We start from the raw sequence: 19089 nt of genomic DNA on the forward strand, positions 1-19089 counted from the left end.
TAGCTGGGGGCCACCATCTGCCAGATGAGCCCCCCTGGTATATTGGGTGTTGCTATAGTGTATACAGTACGTTTTGCTATTGATAACCTGACCAGTTCCCGTGTCGCCGGCTCTCGTGTGCATTGTAATCTCACACAATAGAAACTCTGTGCTTGTTATTCTAGGCCGAAGCCTTTGTCATCCTCTATTCCGCCCCGCTCTGGTTTACTAAAATGGTGCAAACTTCCTTCTATCCCGTGTAAACGTTCATGAACTGCTAAGAAAGTGTTAACAAGTGATGGATCTGTTATTGGTCCCGGAGGTGAGAGCCACATCTGTTAGGAATTTATCCTAGGCGCTAAATGTCTAAGAATATCTCTTTAAGGGGCCGTTCATAAGATGGAAAGGGAAGATTCCTCAGATTCTTCTTCTCTTCCCGGCTCTGTGCACCCTGCTGTAGAAGATGGAGCTGAGTTTGGGATTTCTGCCGCTGATCAGTCCCACACACAAAGGGGAAACCGGCTCACGCCGCAGGGTGCAGGCCGCAATTTGGAGCCTCATAATCTGCTCCAAGTGAATGTACCTTAAAGGGATTGTCTGGGTCTGAAGGAAACCCCTTTCTGTATGTGCTATAGGGCTTGGGAATGACAGAGGTTTGTGCAGTGGTATCAGCTTTACATGTAATACTCGATGTCTCCAGTAGGTGAACTTCAGCAGAATGTTTTCCTGAAAGCTACTGCTGTAAAAACCTGACACCTGCAGTTATTGCCTTGGGTCTCCAGCTTGTTTAACCTCTGTGTTGCTGCTGCTAAAACCTGCAGTAATAATTTTATATTGGGGCTTGTAGCTCACATTGTGGGTAGTAAGGTTTAGTGAAGTCTCACCCATTGTGCTGCTAATGCACATTGCAACAGGTTAGCCGCCTACAAGTAGGAGTACGCTCAGTTTTTACCACAGCACAAAGGGTCGGATCTATCTTGAACTTTGTGTGTGTGTGTGTGTGTGTATATATATATATATATATATATATATATGTATATTTACTAGCCTCTGCCCGCAACTTCAATGATCCGCCTATATTCAGCAAATTGCTGCTGTCGATGGTTCGCCTGCTCTGGCGTTTCGGCAGCTCTTAAGCTGTCCTGCTGCTGAACTTTGTTCCTCACGCCGTGCCCGTGATTGTTCCGGCATCTCAGCAGCTCACTGTGACGCCATATAACGAGTGTGTTGTTGGCGTCGATGATCCCCCTCAGCTCCCCTTGAGGAGAACTCTGTGACTTCTGGCTCCTTCATAGCTCTCGTTATTTTAGAATTTTGCAACAAATTAGATTTTCTTTTTCCCGGCATGTTTAAATGTAGTAAACTGACAATGTGGACTAAAGGGGTTTTCTCATCCAGTGTGTCAGCACTGCCTGGAGCGGATCAGATAATTTGCAAATGCATGTATGCAATGGACTGAGGGTTAGCGTGTGTTTACACAGAGAGATAACAGCCCTGGCTTTCTCAGAAGCTGAGATAAGAGCAGTGTAATATAGTATGTGAACATAAATTCATAACAGTCATGAAGCCATGTCATTTACCAGAATAAAAAGTAGCGTATGTGTTAATCGAGGTTACAATCTATCGGTGTGCCAAATTTCATCCAAATTTGCTCAGCCGTTTTTGCGTGATTGAGGAACAAACATACAAAGTTTCACATGTATAATATTAGTAGGATAGGCTGTGTATATATATGTTATGTGCCCGCCAGACACCATTATTAGGACCTCATGTTCCCTTTACTTTTATTGGCTAGAATTACAAGTCTTCTAAGTCGAAACATAAATTCCTTTTGTTTTATTGTTTGGTTCTTGAAGAAGAAACCATGCGGAAGTTCTTATAAGCAAAATGTGAATTCCGCGACAATTCGATGTTTCCTTGTTGCTTTTCCAGATGAGAATATATATTGGGCTGGAATCCTACTTTCGTTTTTTGAGGGGTTTTTTTGAGCCAAAGCCAGTTCTGGATACCGGTAGCGTGTCCCTTTAAGAGATGACTATGAGGGTTAATGCTTTTTAAGTGCACAATACAAAAATAATACAAGGCCCCAGTGAGATTCAGCCATTCGGGGTGTATTCGCTCTTCTGACTGTCTGCTGTGTCTTCATATACTGGATTATTATATTACTGGAAGGCTGAAGGCGGCCATAAAGATACAACATTTTATTGTTCCACTAGAAACGGGAAGCTTTGTGCGGAATATATGGCCTTCTACTGGACCGCGCGACTTAAAGGGAAAGTCCGGGCTCTTACTATTGTTCAGCCAAGACACAGCTGTGCTTATTTATATGAGGGACACAGCCACAGATGTGAATACAGGCTTATAGAGGGAAGGCTTGTAGCTCCGTGCCGAGCAGATGACCAGGCGTGCCGCCATAAAGGTGTAAGCTGTAGGATAATAATCGTGTAGCCTATCACTATATATATATATATATATATATATATATATATATATATATATATATATATATATATTAGCATCTGCCCGCGGGTTGGTGTTGGTGCTGAGCTGCTTATGTTTAGCCAATTGCTGTTGTGGATGATCCGCCTGCTCCCGCGTCTCGGCTCTGCTACATCGCAGCATACTCAGTTGTATGTACATCTCTGCATATGGAGAGCGTACTCAGCTGTGCTACAGCGCTGCCTAAGCTCTGCTACATATGGCCATTTGGATTATAGGGGTGTTCTTATGTCAGTGTGTGAGCAGCTTCTGTGTTACAAAGGGCTGAATGGATGTTGCTGAAATGTGCCAAAGTTTGATCAGTCTGCTCCCGCTTCTCGGCTCTGCTACATCGCTGCATATGCATAGGATACCCAGCTGTATGTACATGTTTGCATATGGAGGTGTACTACAGCACTGCATAAGCTCTGCTACATTGGGCAATTGTGATTACAGGGGTTTTGTTATGTGACTGTCTGAGCAGCTTCTGTGTTACAAAGGGCTGAACGGATGTTGCTGAAATGTGCCAAAGTTTTGCCCCATCAGAGGCAGAACAACACATTCCCCGTCGTACTCACTGAAATTCTACACCCGATATACTCCTCTTGCCCACACACAGCCTGCATGTTCTGTAGTCTCCTGATCTTCCTTGACACTCCATTTTCTTTCAGCTTTCACACTGTCCAGCTTCATCCTATATAGCTCCGCCCACTGCCTAGCATGATCCTATCCTAGAATGGCTCAAGGACCTGTGATGATGTCATCGCAGGTCCTTTAGTGTTGTGTGAACCTACATTCCTTCACTGCGGTCGTGTAGTGACGTCATTTACCGGGATATAAAGTAGCCTATGTTTTAATCGGGGTTCCTATCTAAGTATGTGGCAAATGTCATGCAAATCCGTACAGCCGATTTTGCGTGATTGAGGAACAAACATCCAATCCCAAAAACTTTCACTATTAGTATAGTATTTAGTATTTTTTTATTTATAATATTATATTAGTAGGATATATTTTTTACAACCCTGTTTGATGCCCCTTTTAGGCTAGGACTACACAGCAATTTTGGCCACAGCACCCGTCACATGACCACAGATCACCGGGTCACCCTGGTGAATATTAGTGAATAGAGTCATATTGGCAAAAGTCGGACGGTGCTCACTATTTTGCAACTTGAAGGGGTCGCAAAGTGACTCCATTCACTAATGTTACTGAAGGTGTCACAGGGCGACCTGATGATTTTGGATCACGGCCACGCTTCTGCCTCCTATTGAAATGATTGGAGACAGATTTTTGTGGGAATTTGAAGCAGATTCCACCTCAAATTCAGCGTCCACTTCCTAAATGTGAACGCCCCTGTGTGACTTTATCCAGGGCTCACACCAGACTGTAGAGAAGCTGAGGATCTGGACTAGTCGCTGCTTTGTATCCTAATATATAGTGTATATCGCGGGGCACTAAAGGATTTGCCATATAGACGTATAGGTGCTGAGCATTGTGCGCTCCTCTGCTGACTGCAGCCTCCACTGATTCCGCATCTTGTCTGTGTCCCATTTTTCCACCCACATTTCGGGTGTGTCTCTTCCCTGAACTTTGGCAGTCGTTCCTCCTCACATCTGTGTGTGATGGTAGAAATGACTCCTCATGGAGCGCGGGGAATATTGGGGAATTCTATTGAGAGGGGTTTGGAGGAGTTCAGCACTTCCTCTCCTTACGTCGTCTTCAGACCTTTTACCTTACAGCACCTTGGTTTCTTACGGTTATGTGCGCTGATTTATTTCCAGATTTCTCTATATAAAGCTTCAGATGATGAAGAAATTGCTGCTGCCTGCAGCCACCACTAGAGGGAGCTCACTGCAATAACCACATTGACCTTAAAGGGTTACAAGTTAGCAGCTAACTATTGCATTGTAATTAAAGGGGTTTTACTTGTTGATGACCGATCCTTAGGAAAGGCGACCAATATACCATCGTGGGGTCTGGCACTCCTACTGATCAGCCGTGGTTATAAATAATATCTGGCTCGGAGCTGTGCGCTATGGCGGGGTAACACACCCTCCACCCAGACTCTCGCTCCTAAATGCAACCCTATCCGGCCTGGTATGATGTGGACACAGCGGGTGGTGCCTCATAGTCACCTACTAAGATCCTTGCCAGACCAGGAAGCTCCTGATTTAACCCCTTTCACCCTGGAAGCTTCCATAGTCGGGATCCTCCACTGCAGATCCTTTCATTTTTGCATCCAGTGATATCTTCCCATATAATACGACAACCTATAGGCAGGACGCCATTATAAGTCAGCGCCTTAGCGGCCGCTGTATAATTTTCCCGAGTCAGCAGACCACTTTGCCTTTTGTGTCCACTCCATCTTTCTTTCCTCGGTTTCCGGGTGGCAGTGTGTTTTCCTATGGCTTTTTACAGGAAATCTGGTTGTAGATGCCCCCCCCCCTCCCCCATTCCTGTTTCTTTCCCGCTCTGCTGTTTGCTATGGATATACTGTAAACACTTGAAGTGTCCTCCATCCCAGAGACCCTTGTCCGGCACCTGTGGGCTCACATCGGGGAGCCGGGTTTTGTTTTTCCATTTCTTTTTCTCCCGTCCTTCCATCACCCCACACCCTCAGGTTTATGAGCCGTGTTACAGCCGCCCGTATACGGTCAGGTTACCAGGAGTTGTTGTCTGAGTATTCACCATTCTGTTAATCATTAGCAAAATGAGCCTTGTAATGAGGCTGAGAGCAGTCCTATGTAAGGAGAGGATTACGCTGGCCTGGCTGGGGTCGGGAGAGGAAAGGATCTTTCTATCTGGTCCTGGAAAAGCTGGATGATTTCTATGCAGCACATTAAGATGTATTTTCCATGCAGATTTGTAGAAGAGCTGGGTGGTAACACTTCACACCCAACTTTTCCAGTAGATGCATAACTAGGGCTTTGTTCAAACCGCTATGAAAATCAAGCCATAGCGAGATCCATCAGCAGCCGTCAAACTACTTGCTGATGGTTTCCAGCAACATGGATATTTTTATTTTTCCGCTGCACTGATGAAAAGTTAGCAAAGATGTGTTACACATGTGATCGAGTATATGGACTATACACAGGACTATATGGACTATACGCAGGCATGGCATGACTTCATGATCTTCATTACATTTTCTGTATAATTTTCCCTCCGGTCATATCTTGCTGACATCTTCATTTTCTTTCTCTTCCAGATCCCGAGTAACAATGCAGTGTACGAGAAATACTTCCTCCAGGTTGGTCTCCTTATAGGGTGTAACTATTTCAATACTAGAAACAGGATGAATTGTCTTATTGCAAGAAATTAAAGGGATGGGCCACGTAATTGTAATGCCATACACCATCTATAGGACAATATTGGGGTTATGGCGCAAAACACCATTATCCTGTATCCATTGGATGGAGGATAAATTACTGACCGCCAAGTGTGGGAATGCAGCCGAACCCCCTGGTGGGTGCGTCCCAAATCTCATACACCCCCGTTCTCAGGATCGGAGGGTGTCTCAGTGGTCAGACCACAATGACCTAACCTCTTTAAGGCCTTATCCTGGCCATTCTATTAAAACGCCTTGGCCATGGTAGTTGTGTAATTCAATTTCCACAGCTACTGAGGATCAAGATGCTAGCACCACCTAACCTTCCGCACTTGCACAAATAAAAGACGTCCAGGTGATTCCGGGGTCCATCATCCGCTCCTTCAGGGAGGTTTGTGGCCATAGGGTAAAGGTATGTTGTCACATGTGGTGATACATGTTTTTAACCCCTTCCTTTCTGTGTCTTTTTCCAGGTGTCCAAAAACTCTGGCAAAGTCTCGGCCGGAGATGCTGCTCTTTTCTTGAAGAAGTCGGGGTTACCAGATTTAGTGCTGGGCAAGGCAAGTGAAACCTGGGGGCTTATTCAAGTCAGTTTACATGGTCCTCTAATGTTATAGTGTTACTTATGAGGTGGGCTTGTAATCGAACAGGAGAGTGCCCCAAAATCTCAAGGTGGCCATACATATTAGATGAACATTGGATGGAACCACCGAGTTTGGCAGGACCATCTAATATGTTCCTCAATGGCAGATATTGGGGAAGAGAAGGGTCAGTCATGTTTAAATGGCCGCCGGCCATGTTCATACCAGATGATTCTGTCAAACCCAATAAGCCTAATATAAAACCTACAGTGTTAAAGGGGTTTTCTAGGCTTATCAGCTGATGACTTATTCTTAGGATAAGTCATCAGACAGCAGGGAGTCGCACCAGAGCCCAGGAGAGGCGATTTTATTACAGAATGCACTTGGATAACATCCCCCCATTGGAGGGTCTGTTCTGGGACCGGTTAGGACCTTTTTCTATACTCATCAGAATGCAACGGAGCATCAGAAGCCCCCTCGGACATACCATTCTGTCATGTGCATGGTGCCAAGCCCCAAACGCCGGACGCTTCTTTTTATAGGACACTGTTTCCGAGACCGATTCAGCCACAGAACCTGCAGCGCAAGATGACACTCCTATTGTGTCTGGGACTCAACCGCGAGTAAACCTGCGGCAGAAAGTCAAAGCTCTACTTCAGTTTTCCACCACAAGACGCACAGAGCCGGACAGCGGAGCGGAATCTGAGATCACCTCAACTTCCTCTTCACTTTCCACCGTGTGAACCCAAAGGAAAGGGATGCAAATTATACAGTGGCTGTGCTTGGTATTGCAGCTCAGTCCCATTTACTTGAGTAGGACTGAGCCACAAACAGGGCCATATGGCCAATGAATGTGACATTAAATGGTCTTTGAAGCAGATGCAGCGCTCATAGAGTCCTGTTACCACTTGAAATAGCTGATCTGTGGAGTCCCGAGTGTTGGACCACCGCTGACCTTTAGTAAGTGACCTTTGCTAAGGATAGGAAACCCCCATTAAAGATAATGGCTGCAGCACCAAGTTCATCCAGGCCTATGTATATAGTGTCTCGACGAATTCTTAGTAGTAATTAGTGGAGGTCGCAGTGCAATGGGGAGAACTTACCAAAATGAATTACATGAATATTACGGCAATAAGAGGTCACGACATTTGGCACAGGCTGGATTTGCTTCTCTTGTCCCTTCTGAAACCTGGGGAGAAAAAATCTGGAGGTGGTGGCAGCGGCGACCTATTCCCCCTCCCTCCAGATTTGGTAATGGAAGGTATAGCACAGATCTCCGCATGCTCATACCTGCGACACACGGACAGCCAAAGATGTGACGGATTTATTCAGGGCTTTGTGATGTTTAATCCGGTGAATGCCGGAGCAAACTGCATTAAATTTATTAAGACTGGTTTATGAAAGTCAGGTCCGTCTTAGTAAATCCCCCCCATAGTGTGTAAGGAAGTTCATTACTCTCCAGCCATGTATATTAATCCTGTGAGTGCGGCAGTAATCTCCCCGTGTGCACGAGCCCTTGCTGCTCTGTAGGATTCTTTGCCACTTACAATATACAGGTTACTCGCTTTCTAACCTTCTTTTTTTATAATTCTGTGGAATTTGTAGCATTACTGCTGAGAAAGCAACTTTCATGCTGACGTAGAAGGAAATTCATGAGAATCTCTGCAGCCTCAGTGTCTTCCTATGAGTCACTTTTCCTGGTGCTGACCTCCCTGCCCTTTCTCTTTTGCACAGATTTGGGATTTGGCGGATACAGAAAGTAAAGGATACTTAAACAAGCAGGTATTGTATTGTATATAATGATGTTTATACCTTTCTTATGCTCTGTGGTCAGTCAGGATGATTCACATGGTGTTTTTTACATGCTGCGTTTGATGCAGATAATGCATTGGAATCATCATGGAAAAACTCCTCTAATCTCCATCCTCTGGTATTGCCTAGGGGACGGCTACCTTTTTTAGTGTTTTCATCATGTCCTGCCCTATCTTGCCTTGGAAAAGTTCTGAAATTGTGGTGGGCTCCCCTGATAAACCTCACTAATGGGCTGTTCACATGGCAGCAAATGAAGAGGAAATCTGCGTTTTCCGGCCGCCCCCATTCCATCGCAGCTTTCCATTAGCCAGTGCGTAGTCTCAAGTCATGGACTTTGCAGCAAGATCAAGCAGGACGCTTTTTGTTTTTTTTCTCAGCTTCCTGCTGCGATCTCTTCCTCCCATTGAAAACAATAGCAGGCAGAAACTGACACTGATTTGGGAATGGAATCTGCCTCCAACTCAGCGTTAAATTCCTACGTGAGAACATCTCCTAACTGGGGTGAATCGGTCCTCAGACCCCTAACACAAACCCGATGTTCTGCATCAGCTTTATGCCAGGCTGCAGTCTCTAGGCCACATCCGAACTCTGACTCCTTCATGATCAAGATCCTCTTATTCGTGAGAACAGCTAGTTATTGAATTCCCATGAAATATGCAAAAAAATATACAATATTAATAATTGTCCATAGAATAGGCCACACTTTGTTGTACGTAAATGTCGTGCAACATAAATTTTGGCCTTAAAAGTGTTAGACCTAAGACTTGCTCCTTTTCCCGATAGGTCTCACGTATTTTTTTTTTGGTACGCCATGTCCCTTTGCCAGACATCTAGAATGACTAAGGCTATTGGTGAATGTAGAGCAAGGTACACCAGACATTTGGCACAGGCTGAGCCTGAATTCTGGCCTATTATTTTTAATACATCTGTAGAATAAGTTTACCGTATTTTCCGGACTATAAGGCGCACATAAAAACCTACGATTTCCTCAGAAATCGTAAGTGCGGCTTATAGTCCGGTGCGCCTTATATATGGATGGAAGCGGCGGCAAAGTCTGCGTGCCGCTTCCATACATACATAAAAGGCACCGTAAGGGTGCATTCACACTACGGAACGCCGGCGTGTATCACAGCCTTTCACGCCGGCGTTACAGCAGGGCTGCCGGACACTTCCCATTCATTTCTATGGGAGCCGGCATGCGAGCGCTCCCCATAGAAATGAATGGAAAAAAGCAGTCCATTCATTTTTATGGGGAGTGCTCGCATGCCGGCTCCCATAGAAATGAATGGGAAGTGTCCGGCAGCCCTGCTGTCACGCCGGCGTGAAACAGAACCCTGAAACAGAACGTGAAACTTACCGAACGGTGCAGGGTGGGCGGGCATTCAGGCCTCCTCTTCCTCCGATGTCCTGACCACTTCCTCCGGCGCTCGCGAACTGATAATGGCCTGGGCGCATGCGCAATATCATAATGCTTCTACTACGGCTACTGCGCATGCGCCCAGGCCATTATCAGTTAGCGAGCGCCGGAGGAGGAGGACGGAACATCGGAGGAAGAGGAGGCCTGAATGCCCGCCCACCCTGCACCGCTCGGTAAGTTTCACATTCTGTTTCAGGGTTTTATTTTAAAACGGGGGGGGGGTAGTTTAATATAACTTTTACGGTTGGGCTCTATCAGCATGATTTTGCTGATAGAGCCCCTCCTCGCCTGCCGAGCGCTTCCAATAGAAGCGGCTGGCACGCGGGGGGTTAAGTGGCCGCTGGCAAAGTCTGCCTGCCGCCGCTTTCAATAACATATAATGCGCACCGGACTGCGCCTTATAGTCCGGTGCGCCTTATATATGAACCGAGACGGACTATAAGGCGCTCATGGGCAATGCAACCTCTGCCCCTGTAGGATGTCTCGCTGACCGCTGCCTGTTATCCTAGTTGTCGCTCTGTATTACGACGCTCTATGATCTAAGACCCCTGCACACGGCTGTGGTTTGTTACTGTATATTATTGCAGTTACGGGTCTATAATAACGGATCTATTCACTTCTATGGCCGCAATCACTTATAGGTGTCTGAGCCATATAAAAGAGCCACTAAATATATTTCACTATTTCAAGTGTATGGGCAGTGACATTTCCGGACGGCATACTGATACCAATCCATGTGCCATCCGTCTATATGTACTGACTGATACGTTGCACACATTAAACTTTACATTATTCTTTTCTTTGATACAATAGTTGTGAGTGTGTCCAGTATATAGACAAATCTGTGACCCTTACACCAGTATATATTTACATCTCCATGGCGGTGAAGTTCGTGCAGGTCACCTCCATGTTAGGTCCCATTTGCCTATACTGATCTATCCTATAAGATCTATAGAGCAGGTATTTCTTGACGAGCTGACATTTACTTCTCGCCAGCAGACAAGGAATCTCGTGTTTTTACTCCCGTCAGCCAGATTGTGATTCATTCCTTCTCGCAGTGTTTTGTTTGCGTTTCTGTGTCTAGAAAGTGCCGTCCACGTGACTGCACCGCCTCCTGTACCTATGTACATACGTACCTAAGGCTCCATGGGATAAATATTTGAGCGTCGCCTCAATACTGTTTACTCTCTTTTTTTCCAGGAATTTTTTGCAGCTTTGCAGCTTGTGGCTTGTGCTCAGAATGGAATGGAAGTGTCTCTCGGCAGCCTCAAGAAGGTGGTGCCGCCGCCAAGATTTGTAAGGATCTCGTGTGTGTTCTGTGTCTATAGTATAGCAGATAGCTACAGAAAGACCTTAGAGGGGACACTTAAAGGGGGCCAAGGGTTTATTATATTATTACTATATATAGTGCAAATGGAGGCTATTAAGAAAATAAAACCTCTCCTCTTTTAGGTCCTCTCGTTCAAGGGGTTGTTTCCGTTCGCACGCCCCCGGATGACATCAGTGACGTCCCGCTTGTACCAGGTGACCACTGCAGCCAGTCATGGGCCTCCGCTGTGACCTCTTCACAAGCGGCACATGACAGACTGGTCTCAGCAGTGACACGCCATTTTGCTGATGTCAGCCGGGGAATGGGGGGAGGGGGCTGTAAGCCGAAGTCACCCCTGAAAAAGAGGACCCGGGAGAGGTGAGTATTTGTTGGTTTTTATAGCCCCCATTTACATCTAAAGACTTGGGCATGTGGCCACTGGAAACAGAAGACCTAGCAATATAATGGCTTATGTTGGCCATTGACCTCCAGCAAATGACCTATGGAAATGTCGGAGGCATACTTTGGGGAATTCTTCCAAACTAGCTAAAAACGAGTCGTGGACAGACCTGTATAGCATCTTTATTGGTAAAGTCTGATTTGCGTGGGTGCCTATTATGAGTTCCCAACAAGAGAAGATCTTGGCTAGTGTTGCAGAGAGTGGCTAGCCGGTTATCCATAGACAGTAGTTCCGGATAGCCATTGCTCCTCTAGGAAGACTGCTGGGTGTGTACGGATTTGAGGACAATACACATGTAGATGTGGGGAAGGGTTAAATCCAGCGCTTGTCTCGCACCCCTGACCTGTGCAGTATATATATATATATATATATATATATATATATATATATATATATATCTCACTGTGTTTCTTTATGTTGTTCTTCAGCATGATATGGCCAGTCCCTCCTTGGTAGCCACTCCGGTTGCTGTGGACTCGCCGTGGGCTGTCAAGGTGAGTCCTTTTGATGTGATCACATGATCTCTTATCACATGTTAATAGTCTGTAGCCTGTCACGTAGATCGCATTGTATTGACACAGGTCAGGTATATACCTTGTAGGTGATCATATTCTTTTACTATGCTGTGGAATGGTTCTACAAAGCTATAAATGCCGCAGTGTTTGTCCTGTGTGTGACAATATTTGTTCTGAGTCTGAGCTCGGTTTCAGTATTTCACTGCCGGAGAGGTGCTTGGGCGGCTGCAGTTTGCACCGGCTTTCGAAGAAAGGCCCTCTGATCTGAGTGTTATGTATTAAAGTTTGCAGGGGACTGACACTTGGGTCCCCGGCCGATCAGCTGTTTGAAGAAGGTGCAGAATTTGGGTGAGCGCTGCAGCCTCTTTGGTACTTACCAGCACTGTGCATGTACATTTGTATAGTGTTGGTGCTTGGTCCTTTGAATAAAAGCTATTATTACACTTTGGGGTCTCTTCAGACCCTCAGTGTATGATTTACTGAGGCCGAGGGGAGGTGTTCAAACATAACAAACAATGTCACTCACCTCTCCTGGGCTCTGGCCATGTTCTTTGTCCTGTTCATTCCTCCTGAATGACGTCAGGGACTGCTAAGGCCTGTACTTGTGCCTCAGCGGTCACATTCGCGTCAGTTGTCCCTGACTGTATTCAGGAACACGGAAAAGTATGGAGACCGGAGCTGGAGCCCAGGAGAGGTGAGTAAGACTGTTTTTTTTATATGTTTGTTCACCTCCCATGTGCCTCTGCTAACTATATTCTGGGATATGTAGAGATCCCAGAGTATAATACACTTTGGGTTTGGACATTGCAGCCAAAAGCTCATGAATACTGCAAAAACCGGACTGAAATTACCAACGTACACAAATCATATGGATTATCCAGATTATCAGTCGGTTTCTGTAATGCGTGGATGAATGCCTAGCCCTAGTACTGACTCCCATGGTGGAGATCCTTAGGGTAGGCTTTCTTCCAAGCATTGTTCCTTGGGAAAAATATGTAAAGTAACTTCTTCCAGAAGGAAGAAACCTGTCTCCGTAGTCGCCTGTAGGTGTCACTAGAGAGGAAATCCTTTCTGGTGCAGAGCTGGTTTGTATACGGTCACTGCTGCCTGCCGAAATGTAAGAAAGTGTCCTGTAACGTCATCTAGGGGGGAATAATGGCAGAAATCTAAAAGATTATTGGAAACCAAGTGCAACATTTAAAGCTGTTTAAACCGTCCATAGAAATCCCAGGTTCTGTCCATAATCACACATCATAATCACATCAGACCACCGAGTAATGGACTCCATGAAACAAGTTGGGATAACTTATGTGATAAGGAGTCACATTGCCCTACCCATTCATCATGTCCATGTATACTTGTCCCACTGTATTACTAATGGTATCACAAAGATAAGAATGTTGCGTAGTATCGCAGGGCGCACTAACATTGTCTAATAACATTGTACTTTACATTGCAGCCTGAAGAAAAGGCCAAATATGACGCCATATTCGACAGTCTGAACCCTGTGAATGGCTTCCTGTCTGGGGACAAGGTGAAACCTGTGCTGCTTAACTCCAAGCTCCCTGTGGAGGTCCTGGGACGGGTGAGTGGTGCGGTTTTATTTATTATTATATTCTAATGCTATTTGCTATATTAGATAGATGATAGATAGATAGATAGATAGATAGATAGATAGATAGATAGATAGATAGATAGATGGGAAGGAAGGAGATAGATAGATAGCTAGATAGATAGGAGATAGATAGATAGAGAGAGAGAGATAAGATAGGAGATAGATAGATAGAGAGAGAGAGAGAGATAGATAGATGAGATAGATAGACAGACAGATTAGATAGATAGATAGATAGATAGATAGGAGATAGATAGATAGATAGATAGATACATACATACATACATACATACATACATACATACATACATATTAGATTGATAGATTTGTGTAATGTTTTGTTTTGTTCTCTCCAGGTCTGGGAGCTAAGTGATATTGATCATGACGGATTACTGGATCGGGATGAGTTTGCTGTTGTGAGTAATTTTTTTAGGTCATCAATATTAGAAAGCGGATAACCCCTTTAAGGCCCAGACTGCCCGGTGACTTTTTGTAATCTATTAACTATCGCACTACAGCTGCAGTCCAGATAAATGCATGGTAATGTTTATAGATCAGGAGCTGCACTGTCCTGGAGAAGCTGAACTCCAGGGGTGCCGGCTGTCAGGTCCCGTAGATCTAATATTGACGGCCATCAATGTTACAAAGGTGGATAACGCCTTTAAATCACTGGACAATCACTATTTACTTTTTTCAACTCCCCTCTGCTTCACTTAGCTTCCTTGAGATGAGATACTTTGCAATCAGCCAAACATGCCTTTGACATAACACGTGTTTTACTTTGCAGGCTATGTTCCTGGTGTATTCTGCATTAGAAAAAGAGCCCGTTCCTATGGTCTTACCTCCTGCACTGGTGCCACCATCCAAAAGGAAGTCATCAGGACCTCCATCATCATTGCCAATTATCCCTCCTCTGCCAATGCCACCTTCTAAAGAGCCAAGACATTCGCTGCCACCTGTAGGAATTCTGCCCACGAAAGCACCCGCGACACAGGTACGCATGTGAGGGCCCATGTACAGAGTGATGAATCCAACTGATTGTAGCAGACAACTAGTATGTGCGTTACATGTATTATCTTGTTGGTTTCTATGTGAGACCACTGTAATAGAATGACATGACTATATCGATCTTATCCCCACTCCTGCTCTTTTCTCCTCCAGTGGGTTGTATCACATATAGAGAAAACAAAATATGATGAGATTTTCCAAAAACTTGACAAAGACCAAGATGGCCTGGTGTCTGGGCTGGAAGTGAAAGAGATCTTCCTGAAGACAGGATTACCTCCAGGACTGCTTGCACATATCTGGTAAGTACAGGTAATAAATGCCATATATCTGGTTACATGAATATGTCTCACCGACACGAGAACGGAGATGTAATGTGCAGTTTTCATTCACTGACAGCAAGCATATTAGAAAGCTACATCACTTTGCTTTGTAGTAAACAATTTAAGCAAACGCAGGACATGCGCTGGGCCCTGGTCAGGGGAATATTGGCTTTTGACTGCAAATACCCCTTAGAGTTATGTCCAAATGTAAAGGGATTCTACCATTAAAATCACATTTTTTTCTCAATAACACGTAGGAGTAGTCTTAAGAAAGTCTATTCTTCTCCTACCTTTAGATGTCTTCTCCGCGCCGCCTTTCGGTAGAAATCGCGGTTTTCGTCTGTATGCAAATCAGTTCTCTCGCAGCACTGGGGGCGGTCCTCAGCGCTCAAACAGCACTGGGGGTGTTCCCAATGCTGCAAGTGAAATCTCCAGCGACGCCTCCATCTTCTTCAGGAACGGCCTCTCTGCGTGCCTTCTTCCAGAGCTGGGTACAAACTTCTAGGCCTTGGGCAGAGCCGACTGCGCATGCCCGCGTCCACAAGAAAAATGGCAGCTTACACAGTTAGCTGTGTAAGCGGCCATTTTCTTGTGGCTACTTACACAGTAAGCTGGTGTAAGCGACCATTTTCTTGTGGCCTGTGGGCATGCGCAGTCAGCTCAGGTTTGAACCCAGCTCCGGAAGAAGATGTGCGGAGAGGCTGTTCCTGAAGAAGATGGAGGCGGCGCTGGAGAGTTCTCTCGCAGCATTGGGGACGCCCCCAGTGCTACGAGAGAACTCATTTGCATACCAAAGAAAACCGGGATTTCTACCAAACGGTGGCCCAGAGAGGACATCTAAAAGTAGGAGAAGAATAGCTTTTCTTAAGGCTATTCCTAAGTGTGATCGAGAAAAAAATGTGATTTTGTTGATAGAATCCCTTTAACCTTCATAGACATCCTAGTTCGGCTTTGTCTTCTTTTTGTAACTAGCTTTGCTGCGTCTCCGCAGGTCATTATGTGACACAAAGGACTGTGGGAAACTGTCTAAAGAACAATTTGCGCTCTCGTTTCATCTCATCAATCAAAAGCTTGTCAAGGGTGTTGACCCTCCTCAGTCCCTCACTCCAGAAATGTTGCCTCCATCCGAAAGATCGGCCACTCCTAAGGTAAGGCTCTCCAAGGTTGTAGCGGTGATGTAATAATAACTACAAGTCCCAGGATTTCTGATCCCGTCTTATGATTTCTCTTGCTACGACTCGTGTCATCCCATGTCCTGCCCATTGTTCTTCCTGTATCGCTATGTGAGGTTGTGTCTGAGCGTCTCCTCTGTCTTGGTGTTTGTGCTTTTTTGTATGATAAGATCCAGAGAGGAGCGAGAGTCACAATCTTTCTTTTTTTTTTACACTTTGACTTGTAATAGAGGCCTGGTCCTTATCCGATGTGGAATGTACCATGTTCTTATGTCTCGGGACCAGTTTGTGTAAGTGAATAGGATGTGTGAAATAACAAAAACTCACCGCCCTTTTTTGTGTGTATTAAGTATTAACAGGACTTTGTTATATAACTTTCCGATATGTTCTAACATAGTGTAATAGGTCACATCTTTTGTTCAGCACCATTTGCAAAATTGGATATTAAAGGGGTTTTCAGGCCCCAGCTGGATTTTTTTAATGCTGATTAATAACCGTATCGGATTGGTGGGGATCTGTCAGATCGATCTCAGCTGATCTTGGTGGTGCAGGCCGCTACTGCATTGGACGGGGCCTGAAGCAGCTTTGTTCTATTCAAGAACCGGAGCTGCAGTACTCTGGCGCCACCTCTGTAGAGTGGATGGAGCTGCAGCTCCCAAGGCACCTAAATTCCTTTAAATCCAAATTTTTAAATATCAGTGTCTCTGAACATTCACAGAATTCCAACCACAGATTCCACCCCAAGCAGAACCATGAGCACCTTAGAGATCTCTGCTACTGTATGTTCAGCTCAGTAGACCTGAGACTGGGACAGGGAATGGTGGATGTAACACAGGTTGTAAAATATGGCTGCGTTATAGTTGTCTGACACAAAGTCCATCTGACACAGTGCCATGTTTGACTGCAACTCGGTGCAGCTTATTATGAAGAAGTTTTGAACCGCTGGATCGCAACAGTACTGAACTGACATGAAGCTGTGAGGTCAGTACTGTAATGAGAATCCAATCCGACCCATTCACACATCTGCGTTTTATTATACTTACCTGGCACCGGTGTAGTTCTGTAGTGATTCCCGAGGAGTAGACCTTATCTTCATTGCATATGCACCAGACCTGGCTTCACTGAAGAACTATGCAGGTGCCGGGACCACCCGAGGTGAGTCAATGAGCCTTATCTTTTAGGGTAAGTATAAAGGATTGGTCTTTGGTTGTCATGCGGACACGTATAGCATTACTACAGGCCCATGTGGGACACTAAACCCTCTGTCCATAAGAACCTGTGGGTGGTTTAGTGTTCCTTATGGATCTGATGGGTTCCCTTGAAATCTGCTGACATTGTACTTTACAACCCCATAGTGGTGACCGCACATATCTAGTTACTTCCCTTTAGTTCTTCATAGTGCATGAAATTGACTAAAGAGGTGAATGCACTGGATTGGCATTTTATACACTGTCTACCAATAAGTATTTGGCCCCCTGTGGTTGAATAGAAAAAAAAAACACATTTCTTCCTATCCAATGGTTGGTAGACCCCAGCAGATGCTTCCTTACTAATGGGATTGATGGATAGAATACTCCCGGTGCCTGGTGAGACTCCTGGTGTATGTGAGCCATCGGTTGGGCGTGGTTTCTCTGGCCAGCACTCGTCAGTCTCTACCTCCCAGTTTCGGGGGTCTGCCGACTCGGGGCACGTTCTGACAATCACCGTTCACCTTCCACTTCGTAATCACATAGGCCACTGTCGATTTTGGATAACTCAGTTCGCTTTCTATGTTCCTTAAGGATCGTCCATTTCTGTGGTACCCCAAAATTACCCCTTTCTCGAAATCGGACAGCTCTGCACTTCGTGGCATCTTGCATGTGACTAATGCCAATGCTGTTTCCTGCACATCACGACCGCAGATATCTACATTGACATGGGTGTCCAAATACTTACTGGTAGACAATGTATAAAGATCTTTTGCCCTATTAGACTTCCCCCTGCTTTTAGTAGGGAACTTGCAGAGTAACCATATGTACCACGTTTTTGGCGTGTGCAGATTAGCTTGCAAGTGCAACAGGGTTGGATCTATTCCCGGCAAGTGCTCCAGGTCTATCCTACTATGCAATGCTTCTCTGAGAGCACTTGACTTCTTCAGATGTCAGCAGTATCAACGCTGGGTGTAGAAAAGATGGCCGTAGTAGCGGTTGCATACAACAACGAGCTTACCATGCAGAAAATGATCAACCACTGATACTACTGACATCTGAACAAGCAAGCGCTCTCCATCAAGTCTTGGAAGGATTCAGTCAGGCAAGAACCAGAGCACTTGTATGGAATCGGACTGCCCATATTGCATCCATCCATCCATCACTGACATTAGGCTTCCACCAAGGCAAACAAAGGGATGCATGCTACATGCGCCAGCAAACACTGGGGATAGTTTAGTAGGGCAAAGTGACCTGACAGACTCCCTTTAATAGGACTAAAATGTATCTTCTAATAAGAGTATTTGAGGGAGTTCGTCGCCCCCCCAAATCTCTTCTGAACCACTGATACGCTGTTGTAAGGGTGGTTACTGATATAGTTTATTGCGTCAAAGTGCAGTCGACTGCAAATGAGCCTTTCAGTGCACCCAGGACGTCTCCGCATCTGCTGGTGATGTAAGAGACCTATTAATGTTTAGGATACAGGGAAGCTGTATCTAAAACGGATGCAGCAGATGCATGGACACCCTGGGCGCACCGGGTTTCTATCCTCCCCTTCAACAACATATAAGTGGTTTAGAAGAGATTTTGGTGGCGGTAGACTTCCTTTCACCCCCTTTAGCTACAGATGAGGATCCTCAGGCTTGTATGAGACGCGCTTGTTTTCTGCCTGCACTAATCTACTATCCTGGTTTGCTTTCTTTTGCTCTATTCTAGCTTGCTGGACTCTTTTATTTCCATCCGTCTGCTTTCAGCCTTGCTCTAATATTCCTAACTTTCGTCTATCCTCTTCTGGCTGTGCAAGGTTAGACTTTTTACTACACTTTTCTGTTTGATTCCTGTTTATTACCCTAAAACCTGAGTGACAGAAACTGGTAATTGTAAGTGTCCTGATTCCCTGTACACAATATG

General features: G+C 45.3%; 1 protein-coding gene across 2 annotated transcripts in view; it reads left to right on the top strand.

Annotated features, from left to right (window-relative positions):
• Positions 1 to 19089, top strand: part of EPS15 (epidermal growth factor receptor pathway substrate 15) — a 55322-nt gene that overhangs the window by 9775 nt on the left and 26458 nt on the right. The window contains exons 2-12 of one of the 2 annotated variants that reach the window (XM_075287662.1): positions 5666 to 5707; positions 6259 to 6345; positions 8101 to 8148; positions 10796 to 10891; positions 11793 to 11858; positions 13339 to 13464; positions 13848 to 13907; positions 14279 to 14485; positions 14653 to 14798; positions 15811 to 15967; positions 16222 to 16281. In XM_075287662.1, the coding sequence (XP_075143763.1) occupies positions 5666 to 5707; positions 6259 to 6345; positions 8101 to 8148; positions 10796 to 10891; positions 11793 to 11858; positions 13339 to 13464; positions 13848 to 13907; positions 14279 to 14485; positions 14653 to 14798; positions 15811 to 15967; positions 16222 to 16281 (1095 nt within the window). The remainder of the gene's footprint in view (positions 1 to 5665; positions 5708 to 6258; positions 6346 to 8100; positions 8149 to 10795; positions 10892 to 11792; positions 11859 to 13338; positions 13465 to 13847; positions 13908 to 14278; positions 14486 to 14652; positions 14799 to 15810; positions 15968 to 16221; positions 16282 to 19089) is intronic. The other variant, XM_075287664.1, reaches the window with a different exon arrangement.

The sequence above is a fragment of the Leptodactylus fuscus genome, chromosome 9 (genome assembly GCF_031893055.1).
Source record: "Leptodactylus fuscus isolate aLepFus1 chromosome 9, aLepFus1.hap2, whole genome shotgun sequence".
Lineage (NCBI taxonomy): Eukaryota > Metazoa > Chordata > Amphibia > Anura > Leptodactylidae > Leptodactylus > Leptodactylus fuscus.